Here is a 19,410-nt window from a genome sequence, read left to right on the forward strand (position 1 = left end):
GACGTCTGGCAGCCCCCTGCCGGCCCGGCCAGCCCTGGCCCTCCACGGTCTCCTGCAGCCCGGCTGCCCTCTCAGGGACGCCGCCCCACCCTGAAGGGACAGGCCACTGCGCACATCCCCCGACAACCAGAGCAAGGACATCTGCCCAGAGGCAGAGGGCGCCTCTTGCTGCCCCGGCTGCTGGCTGCAGCCCTGAACTGCATGTGCTGGGGCCTGGGTGTCGGACGGCTGCCAGTGACTTATTTATTTTCACGGAGAGCTGGAGGGGAAGGAACCCAGCATGGGTGGGATCAGAGAACACAGAGATTTATGTGAACGCTGGATTTATGGGAGGGAAAAGCAGATCAAGTTTGGGGCCGGCCAAATGGCCTCTCTCCATCTCTGTAAATCACTCTGTCTCGCAGGGTCCTGGACGCCAGACGTAGCCACTGGATATCTCCATTCCCAGCCCTCCTGCAATGCCCGCCGGCGTCCCCGAGGCTGGCCCCCTCCGCCGGGAGGCGCCCAGCAGACAGGCCTGCGTTCTCCCACAGCCGGTCCCCGCCCACACTCCCAGGTCAAGCCTGAGGCGCTGAGGCACCTGGCAGAAGGTTGCGTGCAGCAGGTGGGCTGCCAGCGGGCCCGCCCCTCCCTCCAGTGACGGGCACAACTGGGACAGAGGTGGCTGGGGGGAAGAGTGAGGAGGACCCGCAGCCCCGACCCGCCCTCGCCGCCCTCCGAGGGGCGCTCTTCCGAGGGAAGCCTCACGATAAACCACCAGCTGCGGGCACAGAAGACCCAGGGAGACGGGTCATTCCAGGGGTCTCCGACGCCCCTCGAGCAGGGTCCGCAGAACCAATGGGGCAGCTGCGATCTGCCCCCTCCGTCGGCTCCCCATACCCCCAGAGTCCGAGGACTCTGCCCGTTCTGGTGGTCTCCCCTCTGCGCAGCAGCTCCCCTTCGCCCTGCATCCTAGGCCTTGAGGGGCTGCTGGCTGCGGGGAGCGGGGGGTGGGGTGGGGAGGCTGTCCAGGCGGCAGGGATGCTCAGACTTCTCGGCAGCTCGCCCCCTCAGGGTCACTGCGCATCTTCACCTCCCCCAGTCTTGGGGGTCTGCTCCCTTTGCTCCTCTCGTCTCTTCTTTTTTTCTCTAAGTTGGGGGGAGAGATTTCCTCCAGAAAAGCTCCCAGCCGAGGCACACCCACTTGGCCAGCCGGGTCAACCGCCGACCGCCTCCGAGGACACTCCAGCCGGTGCCCGGCAGACCCTGGACGCCAGGGAGGCCCCCGGCCCCGGGAGGAGCTCACAGAGAGTCCGCGAGGGTGGGCCCACGTTCACCGGTGACCGTCCCCTCTGTTGCCGTCACCACGGACTGTCATGCGATGTCGTGAAAACCCGTGGACTCTGATCGCAAAGAGGGGGCTGCTGTTACGGAACCCAGATCCAGTACTTTGGGGAGACCTGAGACAGGCCCGTGGCTGAAGAGGACTGAGAATGGGAGAAACCCTATCTTTGAAAGCGAGGAAACAGCGAGAACATGACATCCCGCACTCAGGCTGTTTCACGCGCGCTTTAAGCCCCTGCTCGAACTAGAGGGACTGCAGCCCGGAATCACGGACGCCCAAACCAGAGACAGAACGACTCTCCGAGCCCAAAGGAGCCTGAAAGCCCAGGTCCAGGTGCACGGGAAGAAACACTACGCTACATCTGAATAACTGCCGTGATTACTAACCAGAACGTGAACTGTCCTGCAGCTAAAGTTCAATTTTTTTTAAGAATAGGTTGATAAAGATGTTGAAGATAAACAAATGCTCAGAGACTAAAGAAATGATTATTTGAAAAACCAGAGAGGTATTCAGCAGGAACGGGGAGAAACAGAATGAAGATAACCATAAAATTAAGAGACCCAATGAGTTATCTTGGAAGTAAATGACAGTCACCGAGGTAAAAACAGGAAGTTCCACGGAGGAGGCAGACCCCGTGCCGGATAAAACCGCAGGAGGGGCTCATGGGTGGGAAGAGCGCCGAGGCCCCCAGGGAGCGGGGAGCCAGCAGCAGCAGTGACAAGGGCCCCCTGCCATCCCCCATCTGTGAGGCCGTCCCAGGCCGTTCTGAGCACCCCACTGAGCGTTCTCTCTTAGATTCCATTGTCGTGGTCACCTCCATCCTCGTCGCCGCTTCCTCTCCAAATGTCCCTTCTGGGTTCCAGTGATCCTTCGGCTCCGAGACGTGACCTACTCAGACCCACGTGTGTCCTTCACGCCTCTGTCCCCAGGGCCTTGCACAGCGCCTGGCACATAGTAGGTGCTCAAGAAGTACTGAAGGAACGAACAAGTTCAGCACATTTTGAAGAATATGGTCAATCCTCAGAAGGATCTCTTCTGGCACACCCATGTAACGCAGCGCTAATGCCGGTGCATCCTCGGTGCACGCAGAAACAAAATGTTGTCGAGCCCCCACTGCACACCCTGCCCCTCCCCCAGGACGCCGCCCTCACCCCAAAGGTCACCCCCACCCTGACTGACGGAGTTCACGCCCTTGCTTTTTAGAACTAGTTGGCGCTACCTACGTATAAATCCCTACACACTGGAGTTTAGTTTTTAGTTTTTTCCAACTTTAAGTAATGGAATCACATATACCTATCATTACACACATGTCCGTATCTGCCTTTTCTCACTCCACGTGGTGCCTTTGTGACTCTCCCACGCTGGTGCGCGCGGCCGCGGCCCACCCACTGTCCTCTCATTCCTCGCTGCACGGACACACTGCGCTTCGGACGGACGCTGCGGCTGCTTCCAGATTGTGGCTGACATTAACGATGCCGTCTGGAGATTCCTGGACAAATCTCTCGATAGATGACGGCCGGCAGGCTGGCTGGAGAGACGGACGGACGGACAGACGGATGCCCACTGGGTGCAGGCCCAGAAGTGGGAGCCCTGGGTTCTGGAGTGCCAGGTCCTAGAACACTCAGCCATTCTTCAAAACCAGTCCCCCCACTTCCCGTTCCCGCCAGCAGAGTGGAAGCTGTCGTGGCTCCAGGCCCTTGGCACTGTCGCTGCCATTCAGCCGTCCGGCTTGGGGTCCAGGGGTGTCTCGTGTGGTTCAGCTGCCACGTTTCTGGTAGGTAGTTAGGCCGGAAACCTTTCTCATCTTCTCACCAGCGGTTTGGCTCTCAGAGGAGGCTCTGCGGAGACCTCCCACGCAAGCATACTGCTTGTCAAGTGACGATCTGCAAGCGGCATCACCCATGACAAGTCCCTTGGGCCACGCCACCCGACGGCACTCTCACGGGGCTCTCACGCAGGTACACGCTCTGCCTCGCCTGCCCCCGGTTCTTTCCTGGGTCTTCTCTCGTCTCCCCAGCGGGCCACAAGCAGCTTCGGAACAGAGGCTGCAACCTCGGCTCTGTGCTCCCACCACAGAGCGAAAAGCTCTTGCCCATTGATTTAAAAGAACAACTTGGGGAAGACCTGATTTGGGGGTGCACTTCGGGGCATCTCCCGAGAGCCCACAGCTACCCTGCCCCGACACGCCAGCAGCACACTCTCGCGGCAGGAGCCTGAGAGGGGAGTGAACCCCGCAGGGGACTCGGAGGCCGGAGCCGAGCTTCCCGTCTGGTCTCTGGGGGAGGTGAGTGTCTCTCCCGGCGGCTGCTGGCCGGGCGGGTCACCGGGCAGCCGAGGGTGCGAAATCCCAGAGCACCCATCTCCCCGAGCTTCCCAGGACCCAGGGAGAGGCAGACCCTTGTAAAAGGATGAGAACAGAAACACATTGTCTGCATTACCCCGTCTGGGCACTGGCCCTCGTGGCTGGGCCGCTCAGCGGGAAACCCTTCCCAGGGTTTCCGACCATCGTCTCATTTCCTGCTCCGAGCGCAAGAATGTGGAGTTCCCTCGCCAGCTCCCAGACGGGCGCTGGCACGCCCTCAGGTTGGTGTCCTCCTGCAAACCGGGATTCGGGGCCGTGCAGATTCTAAGTCCAGGGACAGGAGCAGACACTTCCCCACGCGCCTGGCGCCAGCCGCGTGCAGGCACCTCGTGCGCCCGGCCGCCCCGGCCTGCGCACGCCCGCAGGGCAGGCTTACTCTCAGGATGTCCGGCAGCGACCGTCGTCACCCTTTCTCACGGGCAACACTCCAGTTCCCTGTGTGTTTCTGGAGCCGAGGCTGGCAGACAATGCCTGTTTTTGTTAAAACAAACACAAATCATTGGAAAGCAGCCATTGCCATCGGCTTACGTGGGCCGCTTTCCCACTACGGGGGTGGAGCTGAGCAGGCGTTTACTGTCCGGCTTTTTAGAGAGAGAGTCCGGCAGCCTCGGTGCTGGGTGGTCCGTGTGAGCCGGGCAGTCACGTGCCACGTAGAAGCACACTGAACAACACCAACACGGAATGTATCAAATATAAACACACAGCAACGACTCTGTTGAGCCTTTCCTGTGTCCCGAGCAGTGTACAAAGGACTTCACATATGTCATCTAATCACCAGGATTCTGAGAAGATACTGTTTCCTTCCCATTACACAGACGAGGGAGCTGAGGCCCAAAGAGGTTGGAAGTCCCACAGAAGGCCACACAGCTAATCGGTGGCGGGGCTGGGCCTCTGGTTCCCACGCCATGCCTGTGGCCCACGGCGCTGCCCGCCTGCATTGAGGTCAAGCCTCGGCGGACATGACACCGTGAACAGAAACCCACACGGCGTGGAAGCAGAACCCCGTCACCATGCAGGTGGTGTGGTGACAGCGCTCAGTGCTCAGGATGGGCCCACCCGAGGTGCAAGTGGGAGTCCCCACAGGGAGTGTATCTCCTGCCCCTAGGCCTCAACATCGGGCTCTGTGCACCCACGGGGGCCAGCCCATGCTCCGCAGCAGGGCTCCCGAGGCCCGTGGGTGCCTCAGTGAGGCTACCTGACTCTTGCACCAATCATGTTTAAAGATTCACCCAACACTGATTTGCAGGCGAAGCTGCTCACTGCTGGAGGAGGTGTGGGCGGGCAAAGTCCCTCCTGTGCGCTCCAAGCAATTCCGCTCCAGCTGCACACGTGCCCAGCGGGCTCAGCAGCGAAGGAACCTGGCGGTCACTGGGCCTGTCCAGCCGCTGCCAGCAAGCAGGCGCCCTCGGGCACAGTGCCCTTTGGGGTCTGGGCCTGGATCCCACGGGGGAGTGCGGGGAGCTAAGAGCTCGTCCCACCTTCACTCATTCATCTCCCTGTGCTCGGTACCAGACACCCCTCCCCGCCTCCGCCATTCCCCCACCCCGAGGTCTGCGGCCCTGGAGCAGCGACCCCCAGGCTGTCCTTGAGCTGCCCACCCCTCACCAGACTCTCCTGCCCAACGACGGTCAGGTGACCTTTCAGGCACGGACAACACTTCCTGCAAGGTCACCGAGGGGCAGGAGGGTGAGCCAGATGAGGAGTCAGCCCGGGGGTCTGGGACAAAAGCAGGGCCTTCCGCAGGCAAGACCGCCCCTCTGGCTGCGCCTCGGGCACAGCGCCCTCAGTGCTGGGTGACAGCTCTCGACCTCTGAGGCCAAAGGAAGTTGGCTGTGGTCCCAAGGACGCTTCATTGACCTTGGAGCAAAGGCCCAATTGCGTCCGATGAAGCCAGTTCACGGCAGAAGGACGGAGCCTCCTTTCCTGCCCCTCGGCCCCGGCCACTGCTCTGCCTCCCCGGGGCCCGAGCACCTCCGAGACTTACCTTCACGGCCACCAGCATCTTGTCCTTGGTCGGGCTGAGGTTGTAGCACTCGGCCAGGAAGACCTTGCCAAAGGCTCCCTCGCCCAGCTCCCGCTTCAGCACGATGTCCCGCCTCTTAATGTGCTGCACGTCTGCGGGAGGGGGGGACAGAGAGAGAGCAGCCCGTCAGTCCCGCCCTGTGAGCGGCCCGGTGGGCAGGGGAGCACAGGGGCCTAGAGCAGGGCGCCCTGCTTCCGAGTCCACGGCAGGAGAGGCAGACTCCGGCGCCCCACGTGGGCATAAAACCGGGAAACCGGCTTCCCGCTGTGGTTTGAAAGGGACCCAGTCTCAGCTCTGCCCATCAGGAGCCTACCCTCCCCAGGCCACGGCTGGAGGACAGTCCACACTGGGGAGTGCGCGGGATCCCGGGGCGATGGGCTCCAGCTGCAGGGGAGAGGGTGCGGCGGTCTGGACAGCCAGTGGGCACGGGGCCGCCCCGGGCTCCAGGCAGATTCGGGCCCAGGGCCCGAGGGTCTGCGTTTCTCACAGGCCCCCAGGTGAGGCCCGTGTGCCCTTGGTCCGCAGACTGCACCTAGAACAGGGAGGCCTCTGGGGCAGTCGGCAATCGGGTCTGAATCCTGGCTCCCGCCTCTTGGCTACTTTTGGGGGTGGGGCTTGAGCGAGTTACTCCACCCCAGAGCCCACAAAACGGGGCTAACCCCAGTCCCTCACGTGCTGGGTTCTTGTGGACACCGAGACAACCCACGTTGAGAGTTTGGCCCGGTGCCTGGGAGAAACTGAAGACAGCCACATGCGTGTGCCCATGTACACACACACGAAGACACACGTGGGCCCCCGCTGCAGCAGCTGCCACAACCCTGACGCGAAGTCTGGACTGGCATGAAGGTGACGGGGAAGGAGCTCAGGTTCCCCAGAGGGGCAGGGGGGCAGCCCCTCCCTGGCAAGCCCTTCTCCTCCAGGACAAAGACCTGGGGGACGGAGGAAGCCAAGTCCAGGACAAGGCCACCCTGGAACCCGGGTCTGTGCCCAGAGAAGGCTGCTGCGGTGTGGCTCATGTAGCGACCTCATTGAAGCCCGTCTGCGGGGGAAGGCACGGAGGCGACCCCCGCCTCCCACCCGCTCGGAAAGGGTGCTGGGAAGGAGCTGTATGAGCAGGGGGCCGGGGAGGAAAGGGGCGGGCCAGAGGTCGCTCGCCAGCCTCCCCACTGACCGGGAGCCCATTCCGTCGTCGGCCGGTCAACGCGGGCCAGAGCAGGGCAGGGCCAGGCGGGGGAGAAGCCGGTCTCAGACGGCCTTGCCGAAGGTGGCAGCTGAGGACACAGGGCCGTGGTGGACGGGCCCCCTGAGGGTCAGGACACATGGGCCCGGGGCAGAGGGGTGTGGCTACAAGGCTGTGGTTACTGATTGGGTTGGCTGGGGGATGCCTTTCAGCATAGACTGCACAGAATCTTTATTTTCTACCAGAGGTCTTGGTGTCCCCACCGTGTCCCTGGTGACCTGACGGCCGGCGAGGAGCTGCGATGAAGCCTTTGGGGATGGGCCTGCAGGCTCTCAGCTCCTTGCAGGCCACAGGGGAGCGGGCCACGGGGGAGCGGGCCACGGGGCTTCCGAGTGGCTGCCACCCCACTGTAGGGCCCTGCCCCAGCCTTCAGAGCAAGGGCATTAAAAATCGGTTCCCTCCTTCCCGCCCTCTCGTGCTGTTCGGGATATGGGCCAGACACAGGAGGCAAACCGCTTCCCCGTGGACAAGTGCAGGCGCCAACAGGATTCCAGACACCAGGCCACGAAGCGGGCGGCTGCTCCCCCGAGCCTAAGCAGCAAGGAGGCTGCTGAAGGGAACGGCTCTGTGCCCAGACCTGGTGTTTGCGCCACGTTCAGTTCCCCTGGCAGACACGCGTCCCCGTACCTCTCTTACAGACGGGAACATGGAGGCGGGGGAGCTGCCCCAAGTCCCCAGAGCTAAACCTCGGCCCAGGCAGGACTCTCTCCCCCTCTTCTGGCTCTGAGCCTGTGTTCTCCCCATTGCGCACGGCAGCCTGTGCTGGGTCTCCCCTGCTTGCGGCCAGCGAGACGGTGCAGTCCACAGCGGCTGCACCCTCCACGTCCCCCCTCCCCCTCCCCTGCAACATCTCTCACCTGCTCACCCCGGGGCCCTAGGACGGGTCTCCCCGAGGGAAAGGGCAGGGCAGGGCCGGGCCTCCTGGAGGCCCTGGGGAGGGGGAGGGGGGTGGGGGGAGAGTGTGGAGGAGAAACCCTGAGGAATGGCTGCTGTGAGCCACTTCTACTTCCGACGCCCTCGCGTCTGCTTGTGCCTCTTTCTGTGCGTGCTTTCAGCTCACGCGGTGCTGCTCAGAGCCGTCTCCGGTGCAGCCCCCTGACCCCCACGCCGGGAAGTGACGGATCTCCCCAGGAGGGGCGGGCGTCGGTCAGCCGTGCTGCCCGGCGGGCTGGCCCAGCAGAGTCGGGGTCACCAGGCTCAGACGCCGCCGGGATGCTGGCGGGGAGTGGGGGGTGAGGAGCGGGGACTCCACAGCCCCAGGCGTGGGAAGACCCCAATCTCCAGCAACAGGGTGCTGCCGGAGAAGGGGGCCAGGAGACACCGAGGAGGCAACTTGGGGAGATGAAAAGGGTTTCTGGCACATTCTGGCCTGGCTTGCCCGGACTCTTTTTCAGGAGAGCCACCAACTGGGTTCCCCTGGGGGAGCCGCGGGAGGGCTTCTCGTCGGTATCTCCATTGGACAACTGGTTCACCAGACAAACACAGAAGGAGCCGCCCCGCTGGCTGTCCTTGGTACCCAGGGCCACGTGATGACTGTACGTGCGGGACTCACTTCTGGGAGGTCTTCCAGGCCTGGAGCAAGCATGACCTGAAGCAGCATCACTAACCCGGATGCCACCAGCCACCTCCAAGGAAGGCCTCGGAGCCCTGAGAGGTCAGCAGGCAGGTGGTAGCCATCCCCCGGCCCTGCCTGTCCCCCCGCCCTGGGAGGCAGAGGTGGTTTCCTGCCACACCATCTGTGCCCTGAGCAGGCCAACCCACCGGACAGACCGACATGGCCAGAGACACAGGGGGCCGCTGGCAGCCCCACTTCTCTGCTCTCGGGGACCGAGGGGCGGCGTGGCACCCGCACGGGGTGGTATCCTGAAGGGGTGAGGACCCAGGGACAGACACGGGTCTGCGTCTGAGTTCTGGCCCTGCACCTGCCGCCCTCAGACTCCGGCCCCCAAGCTGCGGGACGGAAACTAAGGGGCATCTGCTTGCAGAGCGGTTAAGAGGACGGACTTAAAACTTTTAGGTCATGGAGATCCCTGGGAATTTCTGAAACATAGTGGACGTGCAACAAAAGTCGGCTTCCTTCCTTCCTGCAATGTCTCCACGTCTACTAAGAACTAAATATACCCTGTGAACCAAAGCATCGCAGGTTCGATTCCCAGTCAGGGCACATGCCTGGGTTGCAGGCCACGGCCCCCAACAACCGCACATGGATGTTTCTCTCTCTCTCTCTTTCTCCTTCCCTCCCTCTCTAAAAATAAATACATAAAATCTTTTTTTAAAAAATTCCTTTAAAAAAAAAGAACTAAATACACCTGCAAACGAAGCAGCGGTTTGGAAAGAAACTTGCCGAGGGAAGGTGACGTTCCCTGGAGATGAGCCGGCCTGAGGCTGCGCGGAGGGCGGCCAGCACTGAGTCGGGGGGGGCGGGGGGGGGGGGGGGGGGTCACGTGCAGCCTGGACAAGCCAGCCGCCACGACATCCAGCCCCCTCCCCCCTCAGAGCCCAAAACAGGCCTCGGGAGGATGGCGGCCAGACAACGGGGTGAAGACCTCAGAGACAGAGACGCCCTGCTCCCGAAGACTGCTGTTGATCGGCAGAGAAAACCCAGACTTCCAAGGGCCAGGGACCGTCAGTAACGGCGGGTCTGACTCTGGAGAGTGTTGGGCAGCAAAGGCAGCCCCCAAAAGCCGGCACGCCCCCTCGGTCCGCCCCCAGTGTCCTCACAGAGGCTCACCGGCGGCCTTAGAGCTCTGACTGAGGAACTGACTGATGGCTGTCCTCAGAGGACCAGCCCGAGGGGGGGCACTGAACTTGTCCCCCTGAAGGCTGTCGCCCGAGGGGCTCAGACGCAGGCCCTCCAGCACCCCCGAGGGCCAGCCAGTTGCCCCCTCAGTGACCCCGATGGGCTCTCCTAACCGCCCTGCCTGCCCCTGCTTCCTGACCCTCTGTAGTCCCAGCCCTAAAGGATCCCGGCCTCACAGCCGGGACCTCTCAGACGCCCACCAACTCTGTCTCGCCTTATCATGACCCCCGGGACCCTCACTGACAACCAAAATAACCGCCGTCGAGGGAGCACCTCCCCGGAGCCGGGCGCCACGCTAAGCTCTCACCGTGGGTCACCTCACTCATCCCAAGTTGCTTCTGCACAGCGTGTTACTATCCCACGTGCTGCAGATGAGGGCGCTGGAGTTCAAGGTGGTAAAGTAATTTGCCCAAGGTCACCCAGACGTCCGAGATGGCCCGCTGGACTCTAAAGCCCGGCACGGGCAGACGGCATCACCCTGCCCTCCGCCACGGCAGCGCCCCTGCCCTTGCACCCCCCCCCCCCCACCCCGGGGACAGGCACCACTTCCTGAACCAGCAGCAGCACTCGGTGCAGACGAACCACACCCATTGTACGAGGGCAGCGAGACAGTCGCTTCCAGGGGGGACTCCCCCTCTTGGTCACCACCACCTGAGCTCAGTAGGAGGAGAGAGGACAGTGCTCAGAAGGACAGGGGTCTGGACAGCTTCAGGGGCCCTCGCGTTGCAAGGTAAGTCCCGGGGACGACTGTGTGGGCGGAGGAGGAGGAGGGAGGTTCCTGGCAGAGCGGGGAGGAAGAGGGAAGAGGGAAGAGGGAGAGGAAGGGAGGGCCTCTGAGAAGAGTGTGTTTTCTTTACACTAGCCAGACCCCAGGGTCTCCGGCTGCCAGAAATGCTCGGAAGAAAACATTAATTCAATACCACGCATTTAATTACACATGGAACGGAATGTCTTCGAGTGGAAAAGAATAACATTCTCAGGGCTCCAGCTGCGCGGGTGTCTGAGGGGGCAGGAGGGAGACCGAGGGCCAGCTCGGGGTCCCTGGGGGGCAGGAGCCCAGCTCTGCTGGGGCAGGGATGTCCCTGGCCCTCAGCCTCTCACCGCCCCCCCCTCACCGGCTGCGTCTCACCTCAGGACTCCGCTGGGCGGGAGGAGCTCACATCCCCTCCGGGACTGCCTACGAGCGTCACCAGGCCCTCGGGCCCCTGGATCGACGACACAGGCCCCTCTGCTGGTCTGCAGCCATGCCCCTGCCCAGGCTGAGCGCAGAGTGTGGCCACACGGTCCCAGGAACGGCGCTTGCAAAGCCACCCCTACTCGACTTACGGGCTGTGACAGTAGGAGGACACCCTGGGTCCGTGGCAAGGATGCCGTAAGAGAAGATACTTCAGGGGCCGCAAAGCCAGCAGGAGGGCTCTGTAGAGCCTGGGGGTCTAGACTTTAAGATCTGCCCCTCGTTACTCACTCAACGGGGGTCGCAGGGACACGAAAGGGACTCTCGGCGGGATGAACGGCAGCACCGTCAGCCACCGTCCCTGTCCTGGGGTGAGGCGGGCCGGGGCCGTCTCAGCGGTATCTCTGCGGGCCAGCCCGTGCCCCCCCTCCCCAGGGCTCCTCTCTCGGGGCTGGCACGCCCCGTTATTTTCGGAATCTGGTGTCTCAGCAAAGGGACCTGGGAGGGCGCGGGCAGCTGCTCCAGCCGAAGGCCAATGCCATGCATTGTTGAGTCTGCACGCTGGGCCCAGCCCAGGGCCCAGGGCACCGCAGGTCCTCACTGAGGACTGGGCGGACGGACTGACGGACGGACGAGTCAGAACTCCCACCGGAGAGCCCGCCAAAGAGGGAGGGGGAGGGGAGCCGGGGGAGCAGTAAGAAGAAGGGGAGGACGAATGAGAACCAGAGAGGACCCAGAAGGCTCCAACGAGCAGCCTTAGTCACGCGGCGGCTCCCAGACCGGCCCCCCATCAGGGTCACGCTGCGCCAGGCCGGTGGAGGCCCACCCCCCGACCCTCCCACCCTCGGGCTCCGGGGCGCAGACCCCCAAACACAGTGCCGCTATGGTCTGCATCCAACGAGGCACCGCCAACAGCGGGTCCCCACGCCAGGGCACGGGTGGGCCCTCAGGCTGGAGGTGGTGGTCCGGGATGGGGACACCACGTTCCTGCCTCGCTGGAGGCAGCGAGCAGAGAGGCCGGTCGGCAGAGCACTGTCTGTCCTGCGGCGACTGCCAGCGCTCGCTCCCTGATGCGGGCTCAGAGGAAGAGGCTCGGAAAGTTCAGGCGCGTCCCTGCCCCAGGCGCTGCTCTCCGAGCCCTGCCCCCCCCCCCCCCCACGAGCTCAGACGCTGACTGACACCCTGAGCCCCCGATGACGTGGCACACCCACTGCCTCCTCCTCCACGTCGTCCCCCTGGCGAGAGGACCCCTCGGGCTCTCGTCAGCACCGACCCCTGGAGTCAAGGGGGGAAGAGCGGAGCCCCCCCCCGAGGGGCGCATCTGGAACGGGGGAGCGAGGCGCTGAGAGACGAAGCTCAGGCTCCGACTGGGAACCTGTCCCTCTGGCCGAGGACCCGCCCGGCTCCGCCTCCGCCTCCCCCGCCTCTTCCGGCCCAGCCGTCCCCTTCCCGCTCGCTGGTGACAGCTCGCACTCCAGATGCCCATACAAGGGGCTCCGTCTGCGTCTCGGCGTCCCCAGAGGCCCTTGTCCTTCCTCCCGAGGCTGCCCGGGGACGCTGCCTCGGCCTCCCACCCCTGGCATCTCTCTCTGTCCCACCCAAGTCCATCTGGCGGCGTCACACACAGGGCTTCACGTGTTCAAGGTCGGTCCCTCCGGCTCTGGGGCCCAGGGCCAGGACACAGACGGCAGGGCGCCGTGCCGTGCGTGCAGCCACGAGGCTGCAGCTTCACACGGGAGGCTGTCCGGCCTGAAAGCACTCCAGCCTGCAAGAACCCCAGGCAGGGTGGACCCCAGGACCCCGACCACAAGACCGCAGTCCCCTGCTCCCGCGGCTGCAGCAGAAACCGGGCCCCTTGGGCAGGAGGGGGAGGGACGGGCCTTACGAGACCCGTGTAGCCAGAGGCAACCACATACCCAAACGCAGAAGAACAAGAGCAGAAGGAGGGACAAACAAGAAGGGAGGCTCCTGGCGCGTCAACAGCGGGGTCAGGACCAGGGGGCCGAGGCAGGCCCGGGCGCCTTCACATGCGACTCGCCGTAGGCGGCAGCAGGTCGCAACTCCCCGAGCCGGTCTCACGCCCTGGTGCTGTCACGAGGGAAATAGGAAAACCTCTGTCCCACTGAACGGTCACGAGGGGTCCATGAGGTGACCGTGCTTTACCGTGTGAGAGTGTGCACCCGTGTTTTTGTGCGCATGACACGTGGGACTGTTACGCCCCGTTATGCACGGGAATACAACCATTCCACCCGCGTGTAATCGCCAGTTTTCCCTCAAACGTTTGGGCAAAAACGTGAGCACCACACACGGTAACATGCGTGTGTGTGCAGGGACGCGTCTGAGGCGCACCGAGCGACCTCGCGGCTGCAAAGGCTCGGGGAAGGACGCGCCGGGTCCCCCCTCCTACCCGCCCACGACTCCGACCTGGGGCCAGCCTCCCTGACGGCGGCCCCTCTCTGAGCCCCGGCGCCTCACATGTGAGATGGGGTTTTTATAAGAGAGCCTGAGGCACACAGTTGCGGCCTCTTTGAACAAGGTGAGCATCACACGCTCAGGAGAGCGCGAGGGCACTCGGCGGGTGCCCGGCACCCGCTCACTCGGTGTCGGCGCCACCAGAGGTGCCGCTGGTCTCAGTCCACAGTGTCTGCTCCCCACGTGGCGCGTGAGAGCTCCGGCCACTCGGCCCAGGTCCCGGGCCTCTTCCTTCCTCATGGAGTCCACACGGGGACGCAGGGAATGGGGACGGGGGACGGGTCCCTGGTCACTCACTGTCCCCTGGGCCCACCGCAGGAGTTTGCCCCCCCCCTTCCCCCATCTGGGGTCCCTCCTGAGCACTTCCACAAGGAACAGTCCACCCGTGTCCCCAGGTCAGCTCTGACCCCGAGTTCCCCCACTCTCCTTTAAAGAGACCTTCCTCCCCCCTCAGAACGTCTGCTCCTGATGCAGGCATGGGGGTCCGGGGACCACCTCTGCTCACTTCCTGCTCCCCCGCATAGACGCGGCCCGCCCCGGAGCGGCTCAGAGTCAACGAGCTTGAGACGCCCTTGCTGCCTCCATGGCGTGACACAGCGTCAGCAAAGGCCGGCTCTAGGTCTTTACATAACACGTGCTGGGGTGCACTGAGGCTCTGGTGTTTTGTGGGTGCAGGCCCGGCCCGGCCCACAGATCTCCTGCATCCGCCAGCTGCAACAGGCTGCCGCTGTCTCATGGCCCAGAGAAGTCCGTCCACTCCCATCCTTCCTCCGACGACGATGCACTGCACGACCGTTCCGTTCAGCACGACCAGCCCCGGCAGCGAACAGGGAGCCCACCTCAGAGCCCCGGGAGGCCTCTCTTCGGGGAGGTTCCACGGCAGTCCCGCCTGGACCAGGAGGCGGGGCCCGGGCACCAGGGAGAGGCTGCGGCTCTGAAGGTCAGGGAAAGCAGGACACCTGGGCCCCCCCAGCATTTAAAACCCCCAACACCCTCAAGTGGGTCTCTGGCCCTGAGGATCTTTCTTCGAGACAGACTCCTCTTTCCTCTTCTGTGTGCGGGGCTGCAACAGGGGCCTGAAGGGCCTCCTACAGGACACACATGGGCCCTTGCTGAACAGGCTTCGTCCTGGGGGCTGAGGGAGACCTCTCTCAGGCTGCTCTGGTCCCTGGGAGTGTGGCTGCCTGTCCCCCCGCCCCCCGCCCCTGGCTGCAGAAGGGCGGTAACGGTAACCTCGCCGCTCACGCCCACATCTTCTCCCCCCCTCCACACCCCCGGGGGCCAATGGCTCCCTCAGTCCCGCCAGCACAGCACTCACACCCCCTCTGCAGCCCCATCAGCCCACAGTGCTCTCCGAGGCCTGCTCAACAAGTGCCCGCCACCCCCACCAGGGCTCCCGGCACCTGACCACGGCGTCTGAGCACCCACCCCATCAGACTCCACCGGGGGCCCCGACACCCACTCCGTGACCGCAGGGGCTGCAGGAGGCCCGGGGCACCCATGGCTGCCCTCCCCCAAGGAGGAGGTTCCGGCTCGCAGCTCCCGCTCCCGCAGCCAAGCCACCTGCCAGGCCTCCCCCCCCCCCCCCCCCCCCCCCCCGCTCTCTCTAAGCCTCTGCTCTAGTCCTCAGTGTCTTCAGCTCCGCCCCTGAGGGGGTTCAAGGTCAGAGCTCTGAGCCTGTGTGTCGGGGCCACGGAGGCCCTGGGCGTGGGCAGCCTGAGCTGGGCGCTGCCGGCGGGTCCGCTCCGCACGGCCTCCCCCGGGGAAGCCCACTCGCCCTGCCAGGTGTTTTCCCGTCACACCCTCCGCACCGGCTCCCAAGAGCTCCCCCGCACCAGATGTCAGGCACCCTGGCCGGCGGTCTCCCGACCCGCCTCCTGAGCCCACTCCTCCGACCCCACGGCTCTGCAACAACAAAGCAGCCGCCAGAGCCAGTGGAATGCTGGGTGCCCCACCTGACCCTGGAAACCTCCTCCAAGGGCTTGGCCGCTCAGACGGGGTCTGCTCAAGTTCACTGAGTTCCAAGTTTGCTGCCTCTGGGCCATCAGCTAAAGTCCTCAGCAAACACGTCTATGCTGCCTCAGATCCGAAGATCATTCTTTCCAGGTCTCCCGGCGCCAAAAGAAACAGTTTGGGCTTTGAACGCCGTCAGTAACGTTTTTTCCCTACCAGTCCTAAAAAGGATCCCAGAAGTCGGGGGCGTGGCCAGGGGTCTCTCGGGACTGCAGGTGGGGAATCAGGAGAGGAGAGAAGACCTCACCAAACATCACCGGACCTGTGTTGGCCACCAGTGGCCACCTCTCCCTGTTAGGGCTGGACACCCCCCGGTGGCCCCCAACACATCAAGACAGGGCCCCCGGAGCCTCAGGAACCCACAGAGACACACTCAAGGGCCCTGCAAGAGACCACGCTCCCACCCCACAGGCCGGCCCCAAGTCCCCCTCCCCTCTCGTTTTTCAAAAGAGAGTGTCGCCTGCGGTGGGGACAGTCTGTGCACCCTCACTCTGCCGTGGCCGGCTCCACCAGAAGCCGCCCAGCCCCCCTCCCCCGCCCTCAAGCACCCCCATCTCTTCCCAACCCGCCTGCCCACCTGCCCCTGCTCTCTGCGGTTTACTGAGGTCTCCACTGCGGGCCTTGTCTTCCCTGCCTGCTGCAGCTGCTCTGCTCCTGCCCAGCCTTCTGTCTGCCTGTCTGTCTGCCTGTCTGCATTCTCCTTCTCTGAGCTAGGTCTGCACTGCAGACTCCCCAGGCAGAGGTGAAGGGCTCCTCTCACCCCCGCGGTGCAAAGCTCAAGGGGCCCGAGGCCTGGGCTGTGGTCCGTCTCCTGCCAGCTCTCGGAACCAGCTGAGCACAGCCCCTCCGGGCCCCCCGGGCTGCGCCGGAGGGACTCTGTGCCATCAGCTCCCCCACCCCCCACCCCCATGGCTCTTCCTTGTGATGACCTGGCCCTTTCCCTCTGTGTCTCTTCTCCGGGAGCTCACCCGTCCCCCGTCCTCAGCACAAAAAGCACAGAGCCTGATAGAGCAGGCAGCTGAGGCCCCTCCTGCCAACGGGTCTTGTGTCCGTGACACAGGCACGTCATCCTGTGTAGCTTCCCCCCATCTGTGAGACTCTGGGCCACGCGTGTGACTCTCCACTTGCTCCAGGGTGTGATGTGGGCAGGATTGTTTAGGAAATGCAGAGTTATAAAATCAGGAGGAAATTACATGTTTGGGTTGAAAACACATCACGAGGGGGAAGTGACCTGCAACAGAGCAAAACCACCTGGTAACACGTCTCGTTGGAACCAGGAGACGGCCCCCCCAAACCGAGGAGCAGGGCTCGGTAAGCGGGGCTCCGGCAGGGCCCTCCCTGCCCGTTTAACGGGCGTGAGAAGCAGGCCCGGCCGTGAGAAGCGTGCCGGCCGCTCTGCCTCAGTTTGCGTGTGTGAGACAGGAACGGACTAGCAAACAAAACCCCCTGTAAGCGTAGTCACAAGCTTCCCGACGGGCGCCGCGGTCTCGGGGGGCCCGGCTTCATTCGCAGCCCTTCCTTCCCCACGTGCAGTCCTCGGGCAGCGGCTGCCCCAGGAGCGGGGCACGGAGGAGCGGGCACCTCAGCCCCGCGCGGCCCCGCCCCTGGGGGAGTGAGAGGCAGGGATGGCGGGGAGGTGCTTTGCGGGCTACGGCAGTTCGAGGCCCCGGCAGTAGACGCACGGGCTCTGCTGCTGCCTTGGGGAGCGGCACCGTGCACCTTAACCTCTCTGTGACCGCACCTCCGCTGCCAATCCCCGCCCCGCCCACGCCCACTGCAGACATCCACGGAAACGAGATGACTCAGGCACCTTAGTACCCGGCCAGGCCCCCAGGAGCACGGAGACTAAGACTCCTCTCCGCCCCTTCCCAGGACTGCGCAGCGCCGGCTGCCTTGCAGACGCTCCCTCCTCCTCCAGGCACCTCGGACACACAGACCGCACGGCTGGAACGGTCCTTCCGCCTCCGAGAACACGCCCACTGCGCCTGCCCCGCCTCCCCCCCCCAGACGGGACTTTGTCCACAGAGGCCTCCGCCTGCCCCTCGGGGTACAGAGCCCTCTGCTCCAGGCCACAGGTGCTCCCACGGCCCCTGGCCTGGCTGACGCAGGCTGTCATCTGCCGTCTACTCCAGAGGGTCAGGAGGTCTGGGGACACACAGGCACAGGGACCCTGGGGGCAGTGGGCGCAGTAGGCGGGAGTCACTTGGAGTGGCTTTTACAGCGGCATATGGGGCCTCAGGGGTAGCTGAACGTGGCACTGGCAAGTGAGTGGCTCTGTGTCTGGGTCCTGGCTGAGGGGAGCTGGACACGGTCCACCCCCAGCGGGACCTGTCAGTCACCCCGGCTCCAGTCCACCTGGCAGCCACCGCCACGGGACCCGCCAGCCCCGGGCATGGTGACGGTCCTAGACAAACAAGAGGCCAGCTCAGCAGCAACTCTCAGTGTGACAGGGAGGGGAACGGGCTGCCAGCCCGGACCCCCCGTACTTGCTGAGGGCCGCACACGTGTTCAGGCTGAAACGCAGGCCACACCCGAGGCCCTGACGTGAGAGCGTGTCAGGGGCTGGGCTGTGTGCTGGGACTCAGGGGGCGGGGCCTCTCCTGGGAGAGGTCCACTCAAGCTTCCGTGGCCAGGTCTCGTCCACCAAATCTGTGGCGCGGTCCCACCTGGCATGTACCTCCCTTGAGTTCTGTAAATCCATCTCCCCACTGACACCCTGCCCACAGGGTAAGGCCTGTCCCACCCGGTGAGAAGCACCAATGGGCCCCGCCTGCCCGGGAAGTCTCCCTCGAGTGCCCCTCCAGCACCAGACTCCTCAATGGTCCATTGACGTGCCCTCACGCCGTCTGCCGATCAGCTCTCCGTGCACGCCCGAGGCCTGGCACGCTCCTGCCACTCCGCTCCCCGACCCGCCCTCCGTCCCACAGTCACTGGGGCGTCCTGCTGCCCGAATCACAACGGCTTTTTCTCAGCCCTCACGCAACAGAGCTGGATCTCAAGTCTTTCCCAGTCTGTCCAAAGCTCACCTGAGCTCTCTCACCACTTGCTGCCTTGCACGGCACCGGGGCGGGGGGGGGGGGGCTCATTTATCTCGTCAGACACGGGAGCGGCGGGACTCTGGAACGCCAGGAAGCCCAGGCACATGGACACTTATCACAGTGCTGTCATGTGACTTCACTGTGCCCGGCCGCGTCCCCGGGAAGCAGGGACCGGGCCCGAGCCACCTCTGCAGCCCAGAGGAAGAGCCCTGCACTTTGCGTGAAGTCAGATATTCGTCACATCACCGAACGTCGTTAGGAGACTGTGTGCCACGGAGGCCTTGATAAAGCCTCCATCCGTCGTGCGGGTGAGCTTCCAGGGAAACTGGAAACACCCCTTCCTAGGAGACCTTTAAGAGGAAAGGAGCGTTTAATGAATGCCCTCGTTAACAGCCTCTGAGAAATAAACGACTGTTTATCAAGCGGCCAGCGTGCTGGGCGCTGCTGCAGCGTTAGCAGCTCTGCGTGCAGACGGGCAGGCCGCTGCCGCAGGGACTGGAGGCGGGCGGGGGGCGGGCAGGCCGGCCGGCAGGGAGTGAGCAGGCTCTGAGGCGGCTGCAGGGACGGGCTGAACCCTGGGTGTGCACTGTGCCGTCTGAGAGCCCGGCCTCCCAGGCCGGGGCAGGTCCTGCCGAGGGCAGGGCTGGACGGCATGGGCAATAAACGGACGCGTGGGAGCTGGCCAGGGCACCAGGCCTCCCTCAGGCTCGGCCCGAGCCGGCAAACCTCTGCTCTCCTCAAAGGACCTGACAACAGCTCCTTTGCCATCGCTGCAAGGAGTGGGGGGGAGGGCAGTGCCTTGGAGTCCCTGCCCTGTGGCTCCTGGATCCCCGGCGACCCTGGCTGCCAGGAGAAGGAGCGTCGCTGGCTGGGCCACTCGGGCCTGCGCGGGCTTCCAGGGCCGGCAGCCACTGTCCCGCCCTCACCTGGCAGCCAGGAAGAACCCGCTCCCGGGGAGCCTGGA

The 19,410-nt window shown here is 64.2% G+C and overlaps 1 protein-coding gene across 1 annotated transcript in view; it reads right to left on the bottom strand.

The window, feature by feature from the left end:
* NTRK3 (neurotrophic receptor tyrosine kinase 3) overlaps window positions 1-19,410 on the bottom strand; it is a 265,412-nt gene that overhangs the window by 46,647 nt on the left and 199,355 nt on the right. Inside the window, exon 14 of the mRNA XM_028502298.2 lies at window positions 5,671-5,801. Coding sequence (XP_028358099.1) covers window positions 5,671-5,801 — 131 coding nt within the window. The remainder of the gene's footprint in view (window positions 1-5,670; window positions 5,802-19,410) is intronic.

Source organism: Phyllostomus discolor, chromosome 12, assembly GCF_004126475.2.
Source record: "Phyllostomus discolor isolate MPI-MPIP mPhyDis1 chromosome 12, mPhyDis1.pri.v3, whole genome shotgun sequence".
NCBI classification, from domain to species: domain Eukaryota; kingdom Metazoa; phylum Chordata; class Mammalia; order Chiroptera; family Phyllostomidae; genus Phyllostomus; species Phyllostomus discolor.